The following is a 25656-nucleotide window of genomic DNA, read 5'->3' as shown; positions in this document are numbered from 1 at the left end:
AAATGGATCCTACCACTTTATTCAGATAAGAGGTCACAAGCCACAGGACTTTAAAGTGCGTGAGATTCACTGGCAATAAAGCCGCACATATACCAGGCTCCCCCAGTCCCCACCACCTTGCTCCATCCGTCATTCCATGGTCTGGGGGGAGGGGTTGAGACCCGTCATTTAAGGTGTGGGGGTGGGGGGCAGCGAGGGGAAGAGGATGGGAATGCTGGTGGAACAGGAGTCCCAGTGGTCTGAAACTGGCAAGGAAGGGATTCTGCACACTGAGGGAAGACGGGGGTTGGTCTTGCCTCTCAATGGCTGGATGTCACTTGCTGCCCATCTCTCCCCACAGCCAGCTCCCATCTCAGACAGACCTAACTCCTCCTCCTTCATTTGTCTCTGGTTTTTCCCTGTCCTTTACGAGGACTCCGGAGCCCACAGTCAGCTAGAGAGTGTCTCCAGTACAACGAACACAAACCGCTGCTTCCGGAGATTTCAGAATCATGGCAGGGCTGGTCAGTCAGGTGGGAAGAGGCCTCCGTCAGGAGCCGGCTGGGCGTGTGCTGAGGGCTGAGTGTACGTGTGCCCACAAGTGTGGTGTGTGAGGGCATGTGAGTGTGTGTGCACATCCCACCAAAATCCCTATATGACAGTCTGGCCAGAGGGAACCCCACTCCTTGCTTCATGGGACAGACAGTGGGGTTGGAGGAAGGGAGTGGTCAGTATAGACTAGAAAAGAAAGGCTTGGGTTCCCTAGAGGAGAGAAACCAGCTCCCTACTCCAGTATTCCCTGGGCCAGCCTGTCCCTGCGCACATCCTTTTACCCAGCACAATGCCCCTTATTCCCCAGCAGCTCAGCACGGCAGCCACAGACACAGGGGCAGCTCCCCAAGCCAGCCCCATGCTCATTTACATCGTGTGTGGCAAGAAGGCTCCTCCATACTCCTCCAGGAGCTGAGACGGAACTGGAGGGGAATCTTCCAATCCCTGGCCTTCCCCTCCCCTTAGGAATGGGATCTGGGCAGGGGCCCCAGAGACCTCAGCTCAACTCCACCTCAATCTGCAGACCTCCTCAAAGAAATAAAGTGCTTGGCTCTTCATGACTCCCAGAGAGAATGGCAGCATGGACAGGCACGGGGGTTGGCCTGCTACTTCTTAATACTTCAAATAACCCCCGCCAGTGTGCATGGCGAGCGCGATGGTGTCCTAAACACATGGAACTTGGGAGCCCCTCACCCACTTCCAAACTGTCAACTCACCCTTTCCAACAGCAGGTGCATCAGACAGGAAAATAAATCACCTTCACAACCTCCCCCTTTCCAGCCCAGGCCTTCGCCCATCTGCCCAGAAGAGAGAAGCAACAGAGGCCCTGTGGGCGTGGGCTCTAACAGGAATGAGAGGCCTGAAAACAACTCCACAGCCTGGAACTAGAGTGCTCACACCCAGCCCTGCACACCCCCCGTGCCTCTTCAGGAGCAGCACGCCGCCGCCCGCCTGCAGTCACCAAGCCGCAGCTCTGGAGGCAGCCGGCTGCACACTGGCACCTGCTTTCAGGAATCTGAAAACGTATCCACCCATCTCTAGAGTATGGAGAAGGCTTCTCAGAGCCTATAGGGCCCCAAGCTTAGCAGTTTAACTACGGTCATCAGGATGGCTCTGGCTCTCTATGGAAGAATGGCACTTAGCTCTCCTTCTCCCAGTGATGAAGACCTGTACTTAGAACCCACACTCTGAATTTGAACCCTGCCAGGAGGGAAGAGGTAGTTTAGGTGACTGTCTCCCCCTCTGAAGTCAGTCTGTACCACCGCCAGGCTTGCCTTTGACACAGGCCACTCGTAAGTTCCAGGTACTAAACTTCATTTAGCCAGTCCTCTCCAGGTCCCGTGACCAGAGAGAGGTGCCGGCGACCAAATTACACAAGGACCCTTGACTTGGAAAGTTAGAATTACAGGACAATGCTTGTGAGGAACTGCCCAGGTTGACTGCCGAGGCTCACAGCCTACATGGCAGACAAGAAACCACGCTGAGTCACCCACCCCCAGCCTGTGCTCTCTTCCTCTGAGGCCTAAGACTCAGTCTCGCACTTCTGCAACTCTCTCTTCTGGGGGCCCAAGCCCTAGCTGCCTCTGTCTCCCCTCTCACTGAGACAGCTTGTTCCCACTGGACACAGCCAAGGCCTCACTGCAGAGGGAATGGGTGGGGGGATTCTCGGTGTGGGAGACACGTAGTGCAGGAAACTCGAGCAGCGGTGGTGTGTGCATGAAGCAAAGACAGTGCTGCTACCATAGGCGCTGGCGTGGGGCCCAGGAGGGCTAAAGGACATCAGTCTCCCTCTCAATGCCCACGTACTTGAGAGCATCAGCTTGGCTGTACCTGTCCCGGAGCAGGAGGAACCAGGTTACTATCAAGGCTTTTGTGAGCGAACAGGTAGACTCCCCTCCGTTCTGCTCCCTCTCCCCCTCCCTCAGAGCGGTTTACAATTGCTCCCACTTCTGATGCAAGGCACCCGAGAGCAGAACAAAGAGAAAGACATGACCACCAAGACTTGGCCACTGTCTGCTTCCTCCATATCACCCACCGTAAGCCCCCAAATCAATTCTAACAGCCACCCTTCTGTCCCTGGAACCACCTCCCAACCATTTCTGGCCCCCTCACCTGTAATCAAAGAAGAGCTCTTCACCAGCTTGAATTGCCCTTTTAGCAAAGATCCCAATGCGATGATCCCCATTCACCATGACCACTGCGGACAGGACAAAGCTAAGGCTAGGTTCCTGCTCAGCTCCATGCCAATGATGGGTGGTGCTGGGCTGATTTTCTCCCAATTCCCATTGAAAACATAAATGAAGTGGAATTAAAAAGCAGTCGGTGATGACTGTTGCCTCTGTGCTTTTAGAGCTGTTGTTCTGACTGGTGATATAGGAAGAGTATTATCTTTAAGAGATTCTTGTTTGTGGGAAAATGGTTATAATGTATTCAGTGAAGAAAGCCAATTACAAAACAAAGACTCAAAATGATACCAGATGTTAAATCATGACTGTCTTTGGACAAAAAATAACTCAGCAATAAAAAAAGTTACCTAATGGATAGAAATCATAGTAAATAAAGCATCCATCATCCACCCTCCCTCCCACACTACTGAGAGCTCACCTTTGGCATAACAGTTGGGGTTCACTGAATGGTTTGCAAATCGAATTTTGTTTCCTTTCCGGGTAGCATCTACTACAAAATCTATACAAAGAAAGACCATGAGCTCACCAGACAAATCCACAGCTTCTTGAACCTGATTTCAAAATCAATTAAATGCAACAGAAATAATCCAGCGGGAATTCTGAAGGCCAGCAGCACACAGCATAAGAATATGGCCTCATGTGAGTGTGCTCGCTTTGGATCCCCCCATTTTGCTAGAATTATGGATCTCCTCTTCCCAACTACTGGGTGGGGAGATTTCTGAGGTGGAAGTGCTCAGGGCTCCAATTAAAACACATCCCAGAAATGGGGGTTCTCCCAAAGCAAGTGAACCGAGACTCATGGCGTCTTGAAGTTCAACCTCCCCACCTCGCTCTGTGCACCTGCTGGAGAAATCACAGCTGATCTGAACGGGGGGCTATCGTAAGGGCAATCTGGTAGAAAGACCCACCCGAGACCACCCTGGGGCAAGAGGAAGAGACTCCATACCATTGTTGAGGTTGAAGAGGAAGCTGGACATGTATTTGTCATAGACCTTCCCCCTTCGATCAGCCTCATCCTGAGAGATCAGCTGCAGAGACAGACAAGGAACAAACCGGGGGTCGGGCTGCCCACTCAGGGCATAGTCCCCTGCCCACAGAAAGGGCTGGGCGGGGGCGGTGTCACATGGGGGTGCTTGCTAAGTATCATGATGAGAATCACAGGAGACAGAGCTCAAGTTAGTTCATTCCAATCCCCACCAACTGTGACCAGTATGAAGCCTGAAGAGAGTTCCCTGCCTTCCCCCGCCTTGTGTAGCAAAGAATTTCAGAAGAGTGGTTTATCTCAGGATTGCAAACACTTCTGTGGGATCCCCCAAGAGGCCACACAAGAACTCAGTTGAGTTATTTAGAGAGTTAAGTCATAGAGGTCTGGCCCACAGAAAATCAGAGTTTCTCATCAGTATCTCCCCAGATAGGAATGTGGTCCAAACTGATAGCACTCACCTCACCACAGTATTCAGAAATGAATTCGTTCTTTTGCACAGACTCCTTAATGAAGGTGCCCCATCCGGCCACATCTGAGGGGGCCAGCAGCAGGTGCTGGGGAAGAGGAGTCAAACCTCAGACTATAGGGCATGTGTGAGCAGGCGGGGTGTGTGCTAGATGTGCACGTGTGCGGGGGGGTGGGCAGGGTGGAGAGAACAAGCAACTGTTAAGAGGATCTGAAAACAGAAAAAGGTCTCAGCCATTCTGTTCTGGGGAGAGGAAAAACAAAGAAGGGAGGTGGCAAAAGGAAATGTAACACCTCCTCCTCTAGGCCCGGGGGCCTCCTGGAGCCGAGTCTCGAGGAGCTCAACTCACTGCTGCGAGTCAAGCAGAAACAGACAACATCCTCGATGGGTCCTGTGTCCCTCCTCTCTGCTCCTCTCAGGCTGGCCAGTTCAGGGGTCACGCTTCTAACTCCTCCCCAGGACAGGCAACTTCAAAATTCAAGAACTTAGGATTTGCCGAGCCCTTTTACGTAGAAGCCCTCCAAGGGGCTGGCGGAAAGAGGTCGCTGGGGCCAAGTCCATCTTTCCCCGTCCATCATGCAGCCTGCAGGCCCATAAAAAGCCTCACCTTCTTGAGGCCTCGCTGGATGCTGCAGTTTTTGCAGGAAACCACCTTGCAGTCCCAGTGCTCGGAGGCCCCACAGGTGAGGCACAGGTCGGGATCGCACTCTCGCACTGCCAGGTAGCAGGGACACTGCTTGGTGTTGCACTGGGTCTTACAGCGACAGCCAGGGAAGCGATTCTGACCTGGGCGGGGTGGGGGGGGGACACAGGGGAGGGTTAGGAACCGGGGCAGGCTAATGCTGGGGCTCAGGTCTGCCTCGAGGGTCAGCAAGGAAGTAAATGTGATATGTTCCGGGAAAGTTAGCAAAATAGAGGAGAAACTCTCTGGCCAATAAGCATCTAGTCCAGTTTCTTCCCAGAGAACATGGAGTGCCTTCCAACATTCATGCCTGGGAATCAAAAAAGCAGGTTTGCCTATGGAGAGGTGTTTCCTAGAGATTCCTCAGCAATGCTCTCCCTCCCCCTTGTTGGTGGAATTTGGAAGGGAGGTGGTGAGTGGCCTACAGAAAATGAAATCAGTGCTTTTCACTGCTAAATCATCACCATCAAAACAAGAATCATTTTGAGAACAGAATGCATCCGTTCTAAGCTACCCTCCTCCACCCACTGCCCTCCCCAGCACAAGTGTCCCTCCGCTGTGGCTAAGATTGATATCTGCTATGGGTTAGAAGGGATTTCCAGCACATCTGCCCAGGCACCAAGTTCTGCAGGCTCTGGAGGCTGTTATCAAACTGCTCAGCCTTGAGCGGGGAAGGGCGCGGAGAGATAAGAAGCGAGGGAGAAGCACGTCTAGCTTCTGTCCTACTTCTGCTGACATCCAGACGGGACAGATATTAAAACTCCCAAGTAGTAAACTAAAATAGCCACACACAGACTCGTAACTGGGTGTATGCCGTGACACAACACCCTAGAAAGGGAGGCACTGACTGCACCAGAAGGAAAACGATTCCCAGGTTTATTTCTTCCCTGAAAGGTAAAGATGGGAACATTTCTGTTCCTGTGTAATTGCTGCTTTTAGAATCAAACACCTACAGATTTTTAAAAAATGACTTTTCCAGATCTTAAGTACTTGTTTCCTCTGTAAAATGCTTAAAACACAGCAGAGAGAACATCAGAAGGCCCGAGGCAGCAAGGGCCACAGGCTGGAGGGGAAGGTGGGCTGCACCAGGGCCGGCTGTCTGGGAGGACTACCGGGGAAAGCAGAGAACTCTTACAGTCCGGGTTGCACTGGCAGAACTTCTCACAGAAATTCTGCGTCATGATGCAGGGGCAGGTGCTGTCACAGGGGCGGTCTGGATGGTCGCAGGGCTGGTAGTTGTACACTTGTGTGGAGGAGTTATCTAGGGGAGAAAAGAACAGACCACAACACTGCTGTGCCCACGCCCCCAGCTGTCCTCACGCACAACTGTCCAATGGCCCGCACTAGGGGAGGCTGCCCTGGCCCCCGTCTTGGACGCACATTTAGCACCTGAAGTGAGAAGCAGTCAGAGGCGATGTTTGTTTGGCAGCCGCCATGGGGGGGATTTCTTTGTGGGGAGAGTGTGGAAATGGCCTGGGACTGCAGGAGAGCCATTCCGAACAGTAAATGAAGACCGGAACCTGGCAAAGAGCTCGCTATGCAAGTCAGAGGCCCAGGGTTCACAACTCTGCCTTCGGAGAGGTGTTCTCAGCGGCAGTGAGAAGCTGAGCTGTTCTCAGCTGCTGCAGACAATTCTGCAGCCTGCGGAAGCGGTGCAGGGTCAAGGAGTGCAGCTGCAGATGGGGCGGGCGGGGGACCACAGCCCTGCGACCCCGGGCTGAACTGCCCGAGAGCACTCTGCTGCAACTTACCTTTCTTCAGCTGAATTTTCCTGCAGTGTGCAGCCCACAACCTGAAAAAGAGAGACGGATGGGCCTGGGTCACGGCTCCAGGGAACTCTGCAGATTTGAGTAAATAATGACGTGACCTGCTCTGAGGGACTCTGGTGTGATGACTGGGAAGCACCTCCCCCAGTCCCTTCACAGGAGGCCTCTACCCTGGTGGGGGCTGCTGGAGTCCGTCTGGAGTCCAGCTGCTCTATGCTTTGAGATTTAGATATAAACAACAAAGATGCCTAAAAAACAAACACAAAATCCTACCCTCTGTGTCTATTATAATGCTATTGTTTCTCCCTCACCCTCTCCTCCTCCACTCCCTCCTTCTCTTTGGGGAAGGGGGGGATGTGGGGGAACTGCAGGATGGGGAGGTGGGAAGACATTTTAGGAATCTGCTGAGTGAAGGAACTGAGAGGGAGCAGAAGCTACGGGGACTTCCTTCTCTATCCAGAACTGGTGTCCGTTCCTTCCTTCCATAGGTGATAGCCATTAGGGAACCGAGGCAAGCAGAATGTTGAATTAAAAAAAAAAAAAAACCCTTCCAACCCTAGGCAAAAGCTATCTAAAAGACAGTGTTATTATGCAACTTAGAAAAACAATACAAGTGCCAAAAGAAGAAACTCTGGGAAACTCTGGTCAGAGTTGAGAAGTGCAAACAAGTGGTCACTAACCACCCAACGAGGAGAAATGGCCTCAGGGTGGAGCCATGAGGCTAGTTCTGGTCCCACTGGCCAGGAGCTTAAAGGGAAAGCAGACACTTATCTCCTGGTCCATAGCATCTAGGGACGGGGGAGAAGGGCTGGTCTGAGGCACGAACCCACAAGGAGCACAGAGAAGGCTGGCCCTTTAGTTGTGCAATGCTACACTCAAGAGGGAGGCGGCTGGGGAGTCCAAGGGGAGATCAGAGCACAGGGAACAGAAAGTCCTTTGTCCAACACTTGCCTGTGCTTTCTTTTCTTCTTCTGCGATGGGTTCATGAGCTCATCTGTTGGCAGCTTCAGGATAAGTGATTCTTTGACTGCAAACTGAAAGACCTGGAAGAGAAATCCAAAGGGACCTGTCACTCCTTCTTGAGCCAGGTGGTCAGATAAGTGAGCCAACCAGGGGCTGGGCGTGGGAGCATTCTGGAGAGCTCCAAGGTGGCTGACTGAGCATCTCTTCACTCAGGGAGAGACAGAGTGGCACTGGGATATGGCATCAGTAGCCCGAGTTAATTAACTACCTAGCCTGACTCTAGAAAAGAGAAATACTGAGCACAGTTACAACTTTCCTGGTCAGTTGCTTTCATCGACAGCTTTGCCCACCAAGCCTTGAGTGGGATGATTCTGACAAACACTATCTCTTCTTAAGAAGGGCGACTTTGGGTACTTCTGTGTAACTGAGTGAAACAGAAGACACAAGCAGCACCACTTGGCTAACCACTAGCTCCCCCTGCTGGTACAAAGAGGGCAGAGCTTTGTCTATTTCAGGAGCTTCTAACATCCATTTTTTTTGCTTTTTCGTTTCCTTTTTGGCTATGGACCCTCTTGAGATTCTGTGAAGAATACAAATATTCTTCTTGGGAAAATACACACAAAACTGTGTTATATATGATTCTGCAGATGTTTAGTTTAAGAATCTGGGCCTCAAGGAAATAGGTGTGAGCTCCAAAATGAAAGCAAAGTGTACTTCTCCTTATGGTTCTATTGCTTGTTCCAAGGATAGGCATCATGAGGAGGCCAGAGAGACTCCTCCAGAAGTCAGGGAGCTGAGCAGCATGGCACAGTTCTGGTGTTTCTTTCCTGTTGCCCAGACCGGCCCTAACACCCGGTGACTCCCTGTCCCTGCTCTTCAGTCTGTCCTCTCACTGCAGTCGGGAAGAGATGGAGGGACACTGGGACATCAAGTCCCACTGCCTCCAGAGCATCAGCAGATGCTACCAGACTGTGCTTCCGGTGACAGCATGAATGAGAAGGGTGCAGTCCAGGCCCAGCTATGGGGGGTGGCAATCAGAAGAGCTAGCGAGAGACCATCTGGAGGAAAAAGCAACTGAGGAGACTCACAGAGGGGATGGGAGTGGCAGCTGCTGGAGAAGGAGCACGCCAGATAAGAAGGTCCCCTGAAAGACTTGGGAGCCCCTTCTGGGAAAGGGGTACACATTTAGAAAGAAAAGTAGGAACCAAAAACAAAGAACAAAGACCAAAAAAAGCTAAAAGAGTGTGGAAACATCCAGGAGAGTCAAATAATGGCTAGAGGAAGAAATAAAAATTCAGCAAGGAGGAGAGCAGGTCCCCACGCGCTGTGAAGCCTGGCATCTGCAGAAGGTCCCATGTTTGGGGAACCCACCTTGTGGCCCAGAAGCACCCCCTCAAGCACCCCCTTGAGACGGGCAGCCACACAAGATGGCAAAAGGACTGACAGAGCAGGGCATGAAAGGAGGGCCCTGTGTGTCCCTGCTCTTCTCTGACAGTACCTGCTTGCACGTCTTAGTGCCCAGAAGTCTGGCTATTGAGCAGAAGTTGTTGAAGTAGGTGCCATGAAAGACTCGAAAAGGGATTCCTCAGCCCCAGTCCATTCCACAGGCTCCGAGGGTGCCTCCACTACACAGAGCTGAGGTGGGGCCGGACTAGCCTTCTGCTTCGTGGGGGTCTGACAGCGAGAGTTGGCCTCTAAGAGAGGAGGAGACAAGAGAAACAGGAGACGAGAGAATGCAATTATCAGGAGTTTGCCACAGACTCTAAAGGACTTCATGCTACTTTTAGGAACCAAAATATCCTGTCTCTACTGCCCATAGCAGAAGCTGTAGAAAGAATTTTTTTTTTTTAAGATTTTATTTATTTATTTATTTATTCGACAGAGAGAGATCACAAGTAGACCGAGAGGCAGGCAGAGAGAGAGAGAGAGAGGGAAGCAGGCTCCCTGCTGAGCAGAGAGCCCGATGTGGGCCTCGATCCCAGGACCCTGAGATCATGACCTGAGCCGAAGGCAGCGGCTTAACCCACTGAGCCACCCAGGCGCCCTGTAGAAAGAATTTTTAAAAGGTAGTAACTTTTAAGTGTTAGGCACTGATCCCGCATTTACCAGAGGCCTTGTGTTGAAAGAAAAGATCGCTTTCTGTTCCGTGTACCTGAAGAACTGGAGGCCCAGTCATTGCCTGTATCCCTGTCACTGTCCCCTTCTTTAGTCTCAGCCACAGCAGAGGCTGAAGTGTTGGAGCAGGAAGCACTGACCATGTGGTGCCTTCGCCGGCGGCGACCGGAACACTTGGAGCGAGGGTTGTGAAGCATGGCGTACTCCTTTGCTCCTTCCTGCAGCGGACACAGTACAGGTGGGAAATGGGAACAGGCCCAGAGTCACTATCCTGAGCCCAACCTCACAAATCACCTTCTTCAACACCTATGCTTACAGGCTTCCCCCCAAATCAGTATATTATCTTGCTCTGTACCATGTCAGTGTGACCATATAAAAGCTGCTTAACAAACATTCCAGGGGGGCCTGGGTGGCTCAGTTGGTGAGCATCTAACTCTTGATCTCAGCTCAGGTCTTGATCTCATGGTTGTGAGTACAAGCCCCACACTGGGCTCCACGTGGGGTGTGAAGTCTACTTAAAAAAAAAAAATTCTAAAACTTATAAATTTATACCTCTCCACAGAAGAGCTGTCCTATAATCTTAAAAAAAGATAGAATATATGCATCTTTAACTTTCCAGTGAGTTGTATCTAAAACTCATTTGCATGTCAGCTATATAGAATTTGAGAACACATTCTCCTGTATATGAAGGAATGAGGTTCAGAGAGGGAAAGGGACCGGCTTCTCTTATACTATCTATACCATGTATTAGTATATACACTAATAGAATATACTATATAGTATACAATATACAGTATAGTACTAATATAATGTTATGTATATAGCTCATTGTTCCAGAATAGGAACAAGAATCAGGAATCCCTGTCCCCAGGCCATGTTGCTCTTTTTATTGTACTGCATTGCTTATGTTTCAATAATAAAATATGTAGTCCTTCAATTTGTACAATATCACTACTTACTTCTAGAACTTCCCTCCAAATCCGTATATTAAACTTGGAAGGACTACTTCATTACTTCATAGCTGTGCTTTATTAAAAAAAAAAAAAAGACCAAATAACTATCATTCAGCTTGATCATCTATCTTCGCCTCAGACTTGGTTCCCAAACACTTCTAGCTGTTTCTGAAAACCAAATCTACATGTAAAGGATAAATGTTTGCTATTACTAAGGATATCCAGATTAATATCCCGTAGGCCTTAAAGGAAATTCTAAAAGAGAATTTTTCAAGTTAATTGAATCTGACATCATGTGCCCGTGCTACCATGTGCACACACAGCAGCACTTAACAGCTATTCGAACATCATTAAGCCTGCAGAGCTAATTTTAGCTCATGGGAAATAGGGGATAGAGAAACAAGTTACATAACACTAGGAGAAAACCACAAACAAAATCCAGAATATGGGACAGTATCCTACAAGACAATGAGCCTGGATTTTTCAAAAAGAAAAAAAAAAAAAAAATGGTGTGATGATTTGAGATTAAAGGAGACTGAAAAGACATAATAACCCAACAGCACGTATGTATGGCTGGATGACCTTGGTTTAGAGAAAACCCCAAACCCAGCTGCTCTTGGTACAGCTGAAAAAAATTTAAATATGGAATGAATATGGAATGGACAGATGATATGATGAAATTCTTGTGAATTTTCTCAAGTGTGATAACGTGGTTATATAAGAGAATGTCTTCATTTTTAGGAAGCACGTGCTGAAATATTTTGCCAACAAGTATTCAATGTCCGCGACTCATTTTCAAATGGCTCAGCAAAACACATGCATAAACAAAGAGAGGGACAAAGCAAATACGGGAAAAATGTCTTTAGATCCAAGACAAAGGTATCTTTCACCTTCTTTGCATGATTGAGAATGTTCTTAATAAAATGTGTGTGGGGAGGGCGCCTGGGTGGCTCAGTGGGTTGGGCCGCTGCCTTCGGCTCGGGTCATGATCTCAGAGTCCTGGGATCGAGCCGCACGTTGGGCTTTCTGCTCGGCGGGGAGCCTGCTTCCTCCTGTCTCTCTGCCTGCCTCTCTGCCTGCTTGTGATCTCTCTGTCAAATAAATAAATAAAATCTTTAAAAAAAATAAAAATAAAAAAATAAAAATAAAATGTGTGTGGGAAATAGTCGGGCATTATAGCTGAATATGGACTGACTTCTAAAAGCAATAAAAGAAAGACTGCCCAGACATTTCTGTATGTGAAACACACACACAGAGACATACATTTTGGGCACTGATGGCATCTTTGTGAAGCATGTACGTACGGGGTCCCAGGGTAACCGCTGTGAGAGGGACACCATCTAAATGCTGCTATGTTGATACAACATGGTGTCATTTATTAATTTTTTTTAAGATGTTATTTATTTATTTGTCAGAGAGAGAGAGAGAGAGAGAGAGAGAGAGAGAGAGCATGAGCACAGGCAGACAGAGAGGCAGGCAGAGGCAGAGGGAGAAGCAGGCTCTCCGCCGAGCAAGGAGCCCGATGCGGGGCTCGATCCCAGGACACTGGGATCATGACCTGAGCCGAAGGCAGCCGCTTAACCAACTGAGCCACCCAGGTGTCCCTCATTTATTAATTTTTTTCGAAGATTTTTATTTATTTGAGGGAGTGAGCGAGAGAGAGCACACATGTAGGGGGAGGGGCAAAGAGGGAGGGAGAAGAGGGCTTCCCGCTGAGCAGGGAGCCTGATGTGGGGCTCGATCCTGGGATGCTGGGATCAAGACCTGAGGCGAAGGCAGACTCTTAACGGGCTGAGCCACCCAGACACCCCCAAGTGTGGAGTAATTGAACAAGCGTGGCCTGTGGAGTTAGACCAGAGCTTGAATTTCATTATTGCCTCACCACTGACACATTAACAAATTTTGGACAAAATACCCACAGTTTCTCCACCTCAGGATGTTGTTGTAAACATGCAAGTAAGAAAATATATGGTAAGGGCCAGCATGGTACTTGGCACACAAGAAGGAGTCAATACATATCAGGGAGAAAATAAATAAAACAAAGTCTATTTGTTCTTTTGCAATTATCACATGACTCATTTTCCAAATATATATCCAGTGGCCCTTTCTACCATCTTTTCTTCTATTACCCCACTAAAGATGGTCCCAAAGGCACTTGGCTGTATGACTTTATTTGGTAGCAGAAATTTTATCAAGGTATTTTGTTCTTCACCTACCCTCACTGTATGGTGCAGAAAGCAAAACCGTGTCTTTGTAGCCCAAGTGAAATTATTCCTTTCTAGTTCTAAGCTACTGCCTTCCCACATGAACGCAGGAGAATTTACGCGGCTGCACGAAGTCTGTCCATCAGGGAAGGGTCCACCTGGCATCTGGTTGTTTACCTTACGAGACATCAGTGCTTTCATGTGTTATTTTTCTTACATGTATATGCATTTAAAGGAAGACAGCAAAGAAAATGCTGCCACACACACGCACTCCTCACTCCATAAGATTAACTTCACAGTCCTTAGTGTCTGGGAATTCCTGAAGAGCAGAAGTCATGGGTCCCCTGGGGGGGGCTCAGTCAGTTAAGGGTCCAACTCTTGATTTTGGCTCAGGGTCATGAAATTGAGCCCCACGTCAGGCTCTATGCTTAGTGTGGACTCTAGCTGAGATTCTCTCTCTGCCCCTCACCTTGCTCACACTCTCTCTAAATGGATAAAGTTAAAAAAAAAAAAAAGCAGAAGTTGTGTTTTATCTGTGCTTTATGACCCACAGACTGCTACATACTGGCTCATTCGGTTCATATTCCCAGCAGCAGAAAACGGAAGGACCATTTCCTGCTAAATTTTCAACAGCATTAACAATGGCAGAACGGTTCAAGAATATATCAGCAAGGCACACCAGGCTGGCTCAGTCAGAGGAACATGTGACTCCTGATCTTGGGGTCATGAGTTTGAACCCCATGTTGGGTGCTGAGATTACTTAAATAAATAAAATTTAAAAAAAAAAAAAAAAAAAAAGGAAAACATACCAGCAAAAGGAAGCAATCTGTGCCACATGGTTCTGGTTCAATCTTGATCTCTTTGTTCTTGCGTTTATATACATTAGGGGTGGCGTGAAAAGCTGAAAAACACAAAACTGTCCTGTTCCCAATGGTCCATCCACTTGATAGAATGGGGAAGAACAAAACCAAATTAGGGAGCCACTGTGGGAAAATTTAGATATAAACCATCAAGTGCACAGAAGTGCACAATCAGGGTGCACAAAATTTAATCATTTCTGACATCAACAATCCTTTCAAAGCTAATAGGTACTCAGGGACACTTAGGTTGCTGGTTATTCTGTCCTGACTTCTGACCATGCAAAGCACATCACACTACAACTGAACAAGTGAATATCGAACTGGCCCTTTGTAAAACCATCATCAGATCAGAAGCCAGGAACTCTGTGTGATTAACTGAAATAAACAGAAGGAAATGGAGTTTGGGGATGGAGAACAGGAGAGCATTTCAGAGTTGCCCCACTCACGGTGAAGGAAGCAGTCATATTTGAAGCAGCGTCGACAAAACAGTGTGTGGAAGGAGTGCAGAGACTGCTCCCGTTGCACGGACTTGGCATTGGGGCCGTCAATGTTGGGTGTGCACTGAGGGGGAAGTGCATTGGGATCTGACATCTCCGTTAGCTCTCGATACCTATTTTTAAAAAGAGAGATAAGAGGGGCGCCTGGGTGGCTCAGTTGGTTAAGTGTCTGCCTTCGGCTCAGGTCATGATCTCAGGGTCCTGGGATCAAGCCCTGAGTTGGGCTCCCTGGTCACCGGGAAGTCTGTTTCTCCCTCTGCTTCCTGCTCCCCCTGCCTGTGCTCTTTCTCTCTGTTAAATAAATAAAATAAAATAGGGGCGCTTGGGTGGCTCAGTGGGTTAAAGCCTCTGCCTTCGGCTTAGGTCATGATCCCAGGGTCCTGGGATGGAGCTTCGAATCTGGCTCTCTGCTGGGCAGGGAGCCTGCTTCCCTTCCTCTCTCTCTACTTGTGATCTGTCAAATAAATAAATAATAAATAAATAATTTAAAAATAAATAAATAAATAATAAAGAAAAGAAAAAAGAGAGAGGGGTGCCTGGGTGGCTCAGTGCGTTACGCCTCTGCTTCGGCTCAGGCCATGACCTCAGGGTCCTGGGATCAAGGCCCGCATCAGGCTCTCTGCTCAGTGGGGAGCCTGCTTCCCCTTCACTCTCTGCCTGCTGTCCTACTTGTGATTGATCTCTCGCGCACGCTCTCTCTCTCTCTCTCTCTCTGTGTCAAATAAATAAATAAATAAATAAATAATTTTTTTTTTTTTTTTTTTTTTTTTTAAGAGAAAGAGAGAAGAATTCTTTCCAAGGAAATGTCTTCACTGAGAAAGTACAGATTGAACACTGACAGTCATCCAGGTACAGCCTGCCAAGGGAAGACGGGTTTTTTATGGGTCTCGTTGATGACAGAAGGGTGTATAACTAAGTGGGTATGTCATTGCAATTGTGCTGGGCTACGCATATGTCTGAAAGTAAAGAGAGGGAAAGACTTGGTAAGTATGGTGCTGGAGTAACTCTCCAGAAAAATGGTAGAATTTAAAAGTTCTCTGCCCAAACTTACTAAAAATCCAGCAAATGTGACCCTTGATATGGGAATGGGCATTTAGAGGTAAAGAGGCAAGCAGGAAATAATCGGAAGTGCAAGCAAATCACAGTGTACTTACCAGAAACAAGGCTTTTTATTTTTTTGTTTTTGCTTTTTAAAAGGTTTTATTTATTTATTTGACAGAGAGAGAGAGATCACAAGTAGGCAGAGAGGCAGGCAAAGAGAGAGAGAGAAGAGGAAGCAGGCTCCCCGCTGAGCAGAGAGCCCGATGCAGGGCTCAATCCCAGGACCCTGAGATCATGACCTGAGCTGAAGGCAGCGGCTTAACCCACTGAGCCACCCGGGCACCCCATAAGGCTTTTTATTAACCAAAAATAGGCTTGAATAAAAGTTTTGCCTGAGCACTCTACATGGCCTGAGTGGGACAGCTTTCCCTACCTCTCCTTCATGTCATCTGGAACACCATTCTCAGGGAACATCGAGGCAATTGCACTGAAGATCATGTCATTTGGGAACTGTTTCTTGGAACTCTTTTTGTTGCCTGAATTGGAAATGACAAAGACTCTTGAGTGCTATAATCAGAGTATATGCAAACAAAGCTGTTTGGTCATTTTTCCCTTTTGTCACAGCATTTTGGTTAGAGCAGCTGTGTTAACCTAACCACTGACTGTTTAGGAACACATAAAGGAGGTCAGTGCTTCCTGGACTTATTGAATAGGCTCCTCGTAGTAAGGAAATCAGAGTCATGTACACATTAATGACAAATCCCACAGTCCAAGAAAGAAACTAGAAGGGAACACAGGGTTTTTCGTGGGGAGATGTGAATATTGCAGAATGCCACCATAATGATGATGCTGAAGAACAGGAGCGTGACACTCTGTCCCCAGACATCTAATTAAGTAACACAGAGCATAATTAAACATTAAGTTAATTAAATATTAACAACATGGAAAAATGCTTATGACAGAAGATCAAATAACAAGGGATATAAAATTGTGTGTGTGTGTGTGTCATGATCCCATTTCAGAGGATGCATATAAACATGTTCATTTATACACGTACTTTAGAAACCCTGAGTTATAGCTGGCGTACAGCATTATATTTACTTTAGTATGTGTATGTATATATTCTTGTGCGTGTGTGTCTTCACACAGACACATATCTTAGATCTAGAAGGAAATATTAACGCTGGTTATTCCCTGGTAGTAAGATTATAGGATAATTACATTTTCTTCTTCATAACTTTTCATGTTTCTCAAACACACTAGTTTGTCTTCCTTTCAAGGGAACCAGTTGAGAAGCACCAACAGCCTTTAATCACCAACAGTCCTCTCTGTTTCTCCCTTCTTCCCTGTCTCTGCCTCTTTCAAAATGGAATATTTACCTTCAAGAGTGTGTCTTTTTCTCTTTCTTGTTACTGGCAGGTCTTCTTTGCTGTCATCTTGCTTTCCATCTGAGGTGTCATTGTGCCCCTCCTCCTCCTCATCTGAATACTGATTCAGAGCATCTACCAACTCCAGGAAAACTGCATCACTAATCAGGACAGATCCGGGGATCATCTCTGGAACATGAAGATTAGATGCATGAGCTCCATTAGTCCTTCTAGGAAGGTTTTCTTGTATTCACTCCTGAGGCCCAGATAGATAACATATGTACATTTTTATATGAACAACCAGGAGATATACAATAATTTGATTGGCTCTTACAAAGGGAACAGTTCAGCTGGCTACACTGGGAAATCCAGGTTTATAGGCTTTTTTCTTACAGGGCAGTTCATTCCTCAGTCACAGAGCAACCTGTATTTATGGTCCAAAGTCTCAAAAAAGTGCACAGACAATACAAATGGAACAGAGAATGAATGATAACATGAAAACGTATTGGTTTTGCTGCTGAGGGCTCGGTAGTGACTTCTTTGAATCAAAAGACAGCATTATCTTCCTAAAATACTCTATGGGGTTACACTATGACCTAGGATAAAGTCTTTGAACACTAGGCGGCAGTGTGGGTAGAAAATGCACTTTCAACAGTACCCACAAGTGTCAAAACAGCTGCGGAGGCCATTGGTTTGCAAAGTCATGGGGAGTCTCTTCCTATCTTCCCACTTTTTACACACTGGCAGCCTTTTCTAGAACTACAACTAAATCCAAATGACTTGCTTTCAGGATAGTCAGAATATTATAAATAATTTCTGGAGATCCAGGATATATCTGGATCAAAGTAGGACAAAGATTATGCTCACCGCCATTCTCAGAGAAAGGGAAATAAAGAACAAAATGGCTCTGGATGGATTTATGGAAAACTCTTAAGACCATACTTCTTTGTGCACTAAACTTCCTCTCCAGCCACTGATTCCTATATACATAAATGACTACTATATATATAAGTAAATATATATATGTTCCAACTCCTTTTTTAAAAAATTTACATTTCTCTTTTTTTTCCCCAAATTTTTAATTTAAATTCCATTTAGTTAACATATAGTACATTATTAGTTTCAGAGGTAAAATTTAGTGATTCATCAGTGGCAACATAACACCCAGGGCTCCCAACTCCTTTTAAAGTTTAACCTAGGGGGCACCCGGATGGCACAGTCAGTTAAAAATCTGACTCTTGGTTTTGGCTCAGGTCATGATTTCGGGGCTATGGGATGAAGCCCTACATTGGGCTCTGTGCTCAGCTTAGGACTGTCTCTCCTCCTTCTGCCCCTCCTTCTGCTCCCTCTCTCTCTATAAAATAAATAAATCTTTAAATAAATAAATAAAATTTGATGAGGGACATTTTTAATATAAAATTTTTGCTCCTAGTCATGTGATGACATTGAAATATTCTTCAGCGGGGATGCAGCAGATAAAAGCAAGATGATGATGTACCAAAGAGGGGACACCGTTCTAATAAAGTTTTCTCGGGGCACCGGGGTGGCTCACTCAGTTAAGTGTCTGCCTTTGGATCGGGTCATGACATCAAGTCCTACATCGGGCTCCCTGCTCAGTGGGGAGTCTGCTTCTCCCTCTGCTCTCTCTCTTTCGTGCACTCTCTCTAATAAATAAATAAAATCTTAAAAAAAATAATAATAAAGTTTTGTCCCAAAGAGCCCAGCACCACTACCTTCTTCACCATGGACTTTCCCATCGTAGTTATTGATCAGCTCCTCAATGAAAGTCTCATCTTCTTCTTTCACCTCATCTCCCATGTAGGGAATATTGCACAAAACGGTCTCATCTTCTACCTGAAATCAAACCAGATGTGATTCATTCCACGAATCCACTATACATTTCCTCTTTCTTGTTTAATGGAATCTTTGCTGGGCCTTTTTCGCTGCTTGAATTTCCTGAAAACACCTCTGGTTACAGAGTTTCCTGCATTTTTAAAGACTGGCCACTTTGTTTTGCCGGCAAAACCTCTAATGGGAGGGGGTGATGCTACTCTTCGGGAAGAAAGGCAGTTTAACTACTTGAGGATATCAACTACAAAATGGTTAGCCTGGTACTAACAGTGATATTTCCACCAACATCTAGAATCTGACAGCACACTTATTCACAGTGATTCCATTATCTAATTTTATCTACTAAACATCATTGTAAAATAGGTAAAAATATCACTTAAACAACAATCTAAAAAGTCTTCAATTTTAATTCTTCTCATAAGTGGAGACACACAGATGAAAAGGAAGGCTTCCAAGAGTATAACCTGCAATATAACCACAACAGTTAGAACAGAAACTGAGCAACCACAAAGTGTCTGGATATTCTATTATACAGACTAAGTACTGACCTCCCACAATCATACCAAAAAGCTATGATAACGACTCATGTCAGTTACACTCGGTGGGAACCTGAAGTCAATTACAGTATGAGCTATGAACATTTCTTGGCTAAAGAAACAATACTAATGGATTTTTGCTATTGTTGTTGTCCAGCAGAAAACACAGTCATTCTTAATTCCCCAAGTATCAAATAAAATTACTGTGAAGTTTTATTCTAAGAGACGATTCCCTTTTGTAAACCTGTATCCTATTCCAGCCAGCAGAACTGTCACCACACAGGTGATAAGCAATGGCAGTATTTGGAGAAGACTGATTATCAGGACCACAACTAATCCTAGAAGGAATCAGCCATAACGGCCCAGAGTGAAAGGCTCACAGATCCCTGTGCACCTGTTATCTCAGGTGCTTTCAGAGCATCTTGCCTTTAGGGGATTCAGAAAGGATTGCTCCATCAGCAGGAAGATGTCAACCTGCTTAAGCCTCAAGTGTCTGATTTAGATTTCATTTGACTGCACATGTTACAAAATTGGGCCAAAGTAGTATGGGAGAATTGGAGTCTTGCCCAGTCTCATTCATTCAAAACGAACACAGCATCAACCTAGAAGTACACTTCAGAGAGCCAAGTTAGAAAACTTGCATATAAATACACACACACACCACACAATATTTTAGAGTAAATATATTACAAGAACAGTCTGCCCTGCATAACCAAGGCTTATTAAGTATAATCTAACAACCTTTACCCTAAGAGAAGTGCCAGCATACCAACATAAGAAAATCATACAGTTTACACAACTTCCCCAGTGCTTTCAATACATACCATAAAGTTCTGCTGGAGAGGGGACCAGGAATACATGATGGGAACCAATGCAACTGTGTTCAGAGACCTCATTAGCATATGTTGGCTTGCAAATCCTGGGAAAATGCTCTCTATGGTACACTGAAATATAAGCAAAGACATGGAGAGGGAAAGGCAAGCACACGACCCCAGAGAGAACTGCAGTTTCCTTCTGAACTGATCACAGGAGTACTCTAATTCTTACAAGTTAAGAGGCTGAGAGCTTTGTAACAATCAGCTCCTGGACTATAAATTCACTGGACTATAAAACTCTGCAAAGCAGGAACTCTTCTCTTTGTGGCGTCTACAAACTCCAGCACTGTGCCTCTCACACTCAGCTGGTGTTGATTTCAGTTTAAAAGAGCTGGTCTCCTTGGGCTGTCCACAACAGCAAAAGGCCTCTGAACGTCCTAGGAGATGAAGTTTTCCTGAGAACCTCAACTTTAACACAGATGACATCGACTTAGCTCCAGAGCTGATGGAGACGGTACAGGGGAAGCAAAGCAGCATAAAAATTATAGTCATATTCTGCTTTGGAAAATAAAATTGCTCTCAATACACTATACACTTTTATATTTTTTTATTTATTATTTATTTATTTTTTAAAGATTTATTTATTTATTTATTTGACAGAGAGATCACAAGCAGGCAGAGAGGCAGGCAGAGAGAGAGAGGAGGAAGCAGGCTCCCCGCTGAACAGAGAGCCCGATGCGGGGCTCGATCCCAGGACTCTGAGATCATGACCTGAGCCGAAGGCAGCGGCTCAACCCACTGAGCCACCCAGGCGCCCCTATTTTATTTATTTTTAAAGATTTTATTTATTTACTTGAGAGAGAAGAAGCGAGACAGAGAGCACGGGCTGGGGTGGAGGGGCAGGGGGCAGAAGGAGAAGCAGACTCTGCCAAGCAGGGAGCCCCATACGGGGCTTGATCCCAGAACCCTGGGCCCATGACCCAAGCTGAAGGCAGACTCTCAACCAACTGAGCCACCCAGGTGCCCCTCCTTTTTATATTTTAAAAATATTATCTCTTTGAGAAAATAGAATGAATTTTAAATTTATTTTTCTTTTAAAGATTTTATTTATTTATTTGACAGAGAGAGATCACAAGTAAGACAGAGAGGCAGGCAGAGAGAGAGAGAGAGAGAGAGGGAAGCAGGCTCCCTGCTGAGCAGAGAGCCCGATGCGGGACTCGATCCCAGGACCCTGAGATCATGACCTGAGCCGAAGGCAGCGGCTTAACCCACTGAGCCACCCAGGTGCCCGAATTTTAAATTTATAACAAGGAATATCCCTTTGATCAGTATATTCCTGTCCATTACGCTGGGCACTCCTTTTCCCATATCAAAGTACCAGATGCGCCAAACAAGGCAAAACAAGGTTGTTTTGAAGCTTGTACACAGAGTCCAGGAAAGAAGACACTAAATGTTATGTTTTTCTGTTAAAAAAAATCCACTCATGGTTATACTCTATTTGAGGAGAATAGTAAGAAATAGGCTTTTCTTTAAGCTACAGATTTACCAAGCTAGTTATTGAAAGCTGACTATAATAACAGTATCCATTATCCTTATTTCTTTTCTAATAAGTCACAAATACAGAAAACAAACAAATAAACAACTTCAGTCCAAGGAAGCGAGGAAGGCTGAGCTTAGACGCCTGGAAGTACCTTTTTGAGAAAAGGATGCCCACTCACGGGCTTCATCAACTGCACAGGTTGGACACGGAGCTTCTTCCATTCTTCATTGAGGATCTGGGTTTTCTCTTGAACCTTTGCAAAATTTGCCACATACAGAGCCTAGAAAAGCCAAGGAGAAAATGGTTAGGATTCCAAAAGAAGAGTTTTAAAAAGCCAAGCTGGTCACAGTGGATCGATATATTAAAATAGATAGCCCCCGGGGGGGTATTTTTTTTACCTTGGCGCCCATATTTGCCTGAAGCCGTTTCAGTTGCCGGAGTCGCATGTATTCAGATTTGACTTTTCTTTTCCAGTAAGTGATGCACTTGGAAGTTGGGGGATTTGGCATATCCATTTTGCTGTAATCTAAGAGAGTCAGACATGAGAAAAGGCATTTTACTGCCGGAGGATGAAGAATTCCTCAAACTCAAATAAACGTGGTCAGTCATGCTTCCATTCCCACTGCATTTATTCATAAAAACAGTGTTTAAAGAACCCAAATCTGTGAGCTCAACAAAAGATTTCAATTAAAAAAAAAAAAAAGATTTCACATAAGCAACTCCTGGTCTGATCACCAAAAAGCTCAGCCTCTGTCCTCCTGTGGTCCCTTGTTTTTAATTCAGCATTCAGGAAGTTCTCTCACGGATATTCAGGAATTTGGATTACTTGGAAATTTGGAAGCCTACTCAATACCTTGACTAAGAGAAATGTTCAGCAGGGATCAAGTTAATATCAAAGCGCTTCAGGGGCGCCTGCGTAGCTCAGTCAGTTGAGCAACTGACTCTTGATTTTGGCTCAGGTCATGATCTCAGGGTTGTAAGAACAAGCTCAACCCAGAGTCTGCTTGAGATTTTCTCTCTCCCACTCTCTCTCCCCTTCCTCCCACACTCTCTCTCTCAAATAAGTAGATATTTTTAAAAATTAATTAATTAAAAAAAGAGCTTCATGCATAACTTGCATATGAAACAGAAGACTCCTGCCATGGAAGAAAGAACAAAGTACAGTCTTCCTCCTTGTCCACAGGAGATAGGTTCCAACACCCCCAGTGGATGCTTGAAACCGTAGAGTTTAATTTATGAATTAGGCACCCAAAGAGATTAACAACAGAAACCAACAATAAAATAGAGTAATTATAACAGGAAAAAAAAGAGCTCCATGGAAAGATCCACTCACACTACAAAACTGTACCTGCCAAATTGTCTGAACCCCACCACATGCCTAGCAGTAAAGGTAGGCTATGACAACAGCATAACCTCATCTCCAAGTCAACAGTAAGACACAAAGAAATACAACAGGCAAATCACTTTTTGGGGGTGGGGGGCTGTTAAGGTTCAAAATTCTAAAAAAGTACTTACTGTAACACATTCTACCTACCTCATAGAATGCAAGGGGAAGTGTCTGGTTTTATAATGTGCCTTCTGTTCTTCAGAGGAATGTCAAAACACAAAGGCAAAACAAATGTTCAAAAGAGAATAGACAGTGGTTTTAAGTCAATGGAGCATATTTTTAGACCCTAATACTCTCAGTAGGATGCTCACCCAGAACTACAAAGACTTTGAAGTTTCTGCTACCACTATTTCTAAGTAAGTCAGGCTCCAATCACACTTGATGCCATTTGTCCTTTCTTTTATTAGATTCTAGCCTTCCAGTCATGTGTGCAAATGTATTCTCACAATTACCAAGTTCACATTTCTGCTTTTCTGAACCAATTTCTAGGCTCAGCCAGCAGACCCATCAATTGTTTTAGATAAAGAACAAATATTAAGTACATGTAAAAATTCAATAAAATCTATGAGGTTATGTTTTTATTCTATATTAACTACTGAGATTTCCTAGAGAACTAGTTCTATTCATTTCAACTAGCATTTTAAGTTAATGAAAACATTACAAGAAGCTATGAAAAGCCAAAATGTGAAACAGAAACTATAGTTTCAGGCCTTGTTTTTTAAGTTTTAGGAGAAAAAAATTTTTCCTTTGGAGTTTAAGAACATATTTCTTCTAAAGAAGCATTTTTTTTTTAATTTTATTTATTTATTTGACAAAGAGAGAGAGAGATCACAAGTAGGCAGAGAGGCAGGCAGGGAGAAAGGGAAGCAGGGAGGGGAGATCCCAGGACCCCCATCATTCGGCATAGGTTTTAACCACTGAGCACCCAGGCGCCCCTAAAGAAGCATTTTTTTTTAATTACCTATTTTTCTCCATAAGAAATGACAGCACTGACCAAAAAAACAGCAAAATTTGCCCCACTGTCTCATATCTGTCAGACATGATTATAACATCTCATGCACATGGACTTTAAGAAAGAGACTATACCTGATTGTTTCATTTGAAGAACCAAATGGATTGGGGTAATTCAATGCTAAATTTAGAGGATAAAGGAAGGAAAGACTAGCAAAGAAGCAGACAGACTTACTGTGTTTACTATTAACCCAATCAAGTGATTCAAGCTCTTAAAAACAGAATTCCCTGTGAGTTAAATATTATCTCTCTGGGGGAAGGGAATGAAACGAAAACAGCATAATCTAAGAATCTGAATCCCAGACTGCTAAAGTGCTGGGTTACCAGGAAAAAAAAAAAAAAAAAAATTAAACAGATCTGAATTTCCTTTCACAAGCTGCCCCATCTCTCTTCCTCCTACATCTTTTAAATACTCCTCATTCCTCATGGAATGGGGCCAAAGAGGGGGTTTTTTTGGAATGATAAAACTATTTAAGTACATACAACACACTCACCTGTAATATTAAATACACTGCCCATATAATTCTTGTTCTGAACAAGCATAATAATAGTCTGCTCCCCCCAAAAATAAAAAAAAAATCTACTCCAGAAAAGGAAAAAATGGTTCAAATCTAGGACACAACCACCTCCCTCAGAAACCTTAGGTTACCCCTACTGAGACCCAATGTTATAGATCATAATTCAGTGAGACTTTATAACCTCCTAAAAAAAAAAGTTTTTTTAAAGATTTTATTTATTTATTTGACAGAGAGAGAGTGAGAGAGGGAACACAAGCAGGGGGAGTGGGAGAGAGAGAGGCAGGCTTCCCCGCCCTGAGCAGGGAGCCCAATGCAGGGCTTGATCCCAGGACTCTGGGATCACGAGCCGAAGGCAGACACTTAGTGACTGAGCCACCCAGGCATCCCTAAAAAATGGTTTTGAACTGCAATCCTTCTCCCATTTTCTGGGGGAGCACATTTCTGTTTTTGCAATAATAAGCTTATGTCAGGTTGCTCTGTCCCTTTAAAACTGGGGATCAAATAATGGAAAAGAATAAAATCCACAGCTCCTAGGGTATGTGTAGGTAGATTTCTTAGAGATGGCCACGGAAAAATATCAGCATTTTTGTTAAAGAAAGGACTTATAATTGAAATGTGATCTACAGGGCAACTGGGTGGCTCAGTGGGTTGAGCCGCTGCCTTCGGCTCAGGTCATGATCTCGGAGTCCTGGGATCAAGTCCCACATCGGGCTCTCTGCTCAGCAGGGAGCCTGCTTCCTCCTGTCTCTCTGCCTGCCTCTCTGCCTGCTTGTGATCTCTCTCTGTCAAATAAATAAAATCTTTAAAAAAAAAAATTAAAAAAAAAAAAGAAATGTGATCTACAGTCTGTCAAAAGAGATGAAAGGACACACAGTCCAATAATTAATGGTGCCATTTCTAATTTTACTCAAGTGCTTTATTTGGCCAGAGGAGTATACACACACACACATGAAAACGCCACTGAATTTTAACCAATCACAATGTAAAATAAGTCACACTTCCTCCTTTTACAATTAATGTGATATTTGATTCTCATGCGACCATGAGCCAATATTTATTTTGCCTAGCTTTTTAATGGGTCTTCAAAGTCTTTAAAGGTTTATTTGGCAGTTGGTCAGCGCCCACAGAGTGTATGAGGAAGACAAGACATACTGTTTGGAACAGATAGGTATTAAATAAACACCTGAAACACAGCCGTAAAGATGGGTTCTCCTAGCATCTGCATGCTGACCAACAACTATCACTTCAAAGATTTTTTTTTTCAATTTAAAAAACAAACAAACAAAAACTCAGCATTCAGTAGAACATATGTGGAGAAATGGGTTCATTCATCTTGGGCAAAGGGAGCGGCACACAAAAATACTTTATATTTCTATTAGATG

The 25656-nt window shown here is 45.1% G+C and overlaps 1 protein-coding gene across 1 annotated transcript; it reads right to left on the bottom strand.

The window, feature by feature from the left end:
• Nucleotides 1–3: 3 nt before the first annotated feature.
• Nucleotides 4–24517, bottom strand: EZH1 (enhancer of zeste 1 polycomb repressive complex 2 subunit). Its single transcript, XM_047707599.1, is given in 22 exon segments — nucleotides 4–2361; nucleotides 2644–2728; nucleotides 3136–3216; nucleotides 3664–3745; nucleotides 4161–4256; nucleotides 4776–4954; nucleotides 5986–6111; nucleotides 6602–6642; nucleotides 7568–7659; nucleotides 9078–9157; nucleotides 9160–9273; nucleotides 9732–9912; nucleotides 13661–13752; nucleotides 14158–14321; nucleotides 15683–15785; nucleotides 16629–16805; nucleotides 18350–18470; nucleotides 19828–19947; nucleotides 21510–21638; nucleotides 21757–21884; nucleotides 22893–22936; nucleotides 23832–24517. Coding segments are annotated over 20 exon segments (2241 nt in total). The 5' UTR covers nucleotides 21874–21884; nucleotides 22893–22936; nucleotides 23832–24517; the 3' UTR covers nucleotides 4–2300.
• Between the last annotated feature and the right edge of the window lie 1139 nt (nucleotides 24518–25656).

Source organism: Lutra lutra, chromosome 16 (genome assembly GCF_902655055.1).
Source record: "Lutra lutra chromosome 16, mLutLut1.2, whole genome shotgun sequence".
In the NCBI taxonomy this organism is placed as follows: Eukaryota; Metazoa; Chordata; class Mammalia; order Carnivora; family Mustelidae; genus Lutra; species Lutra lutra.
The sequence above is the reverse complement of the archived record's forward strand: the minus strand, read 5'-3'. Positions and strand labels throughout refer to the sequence as shown.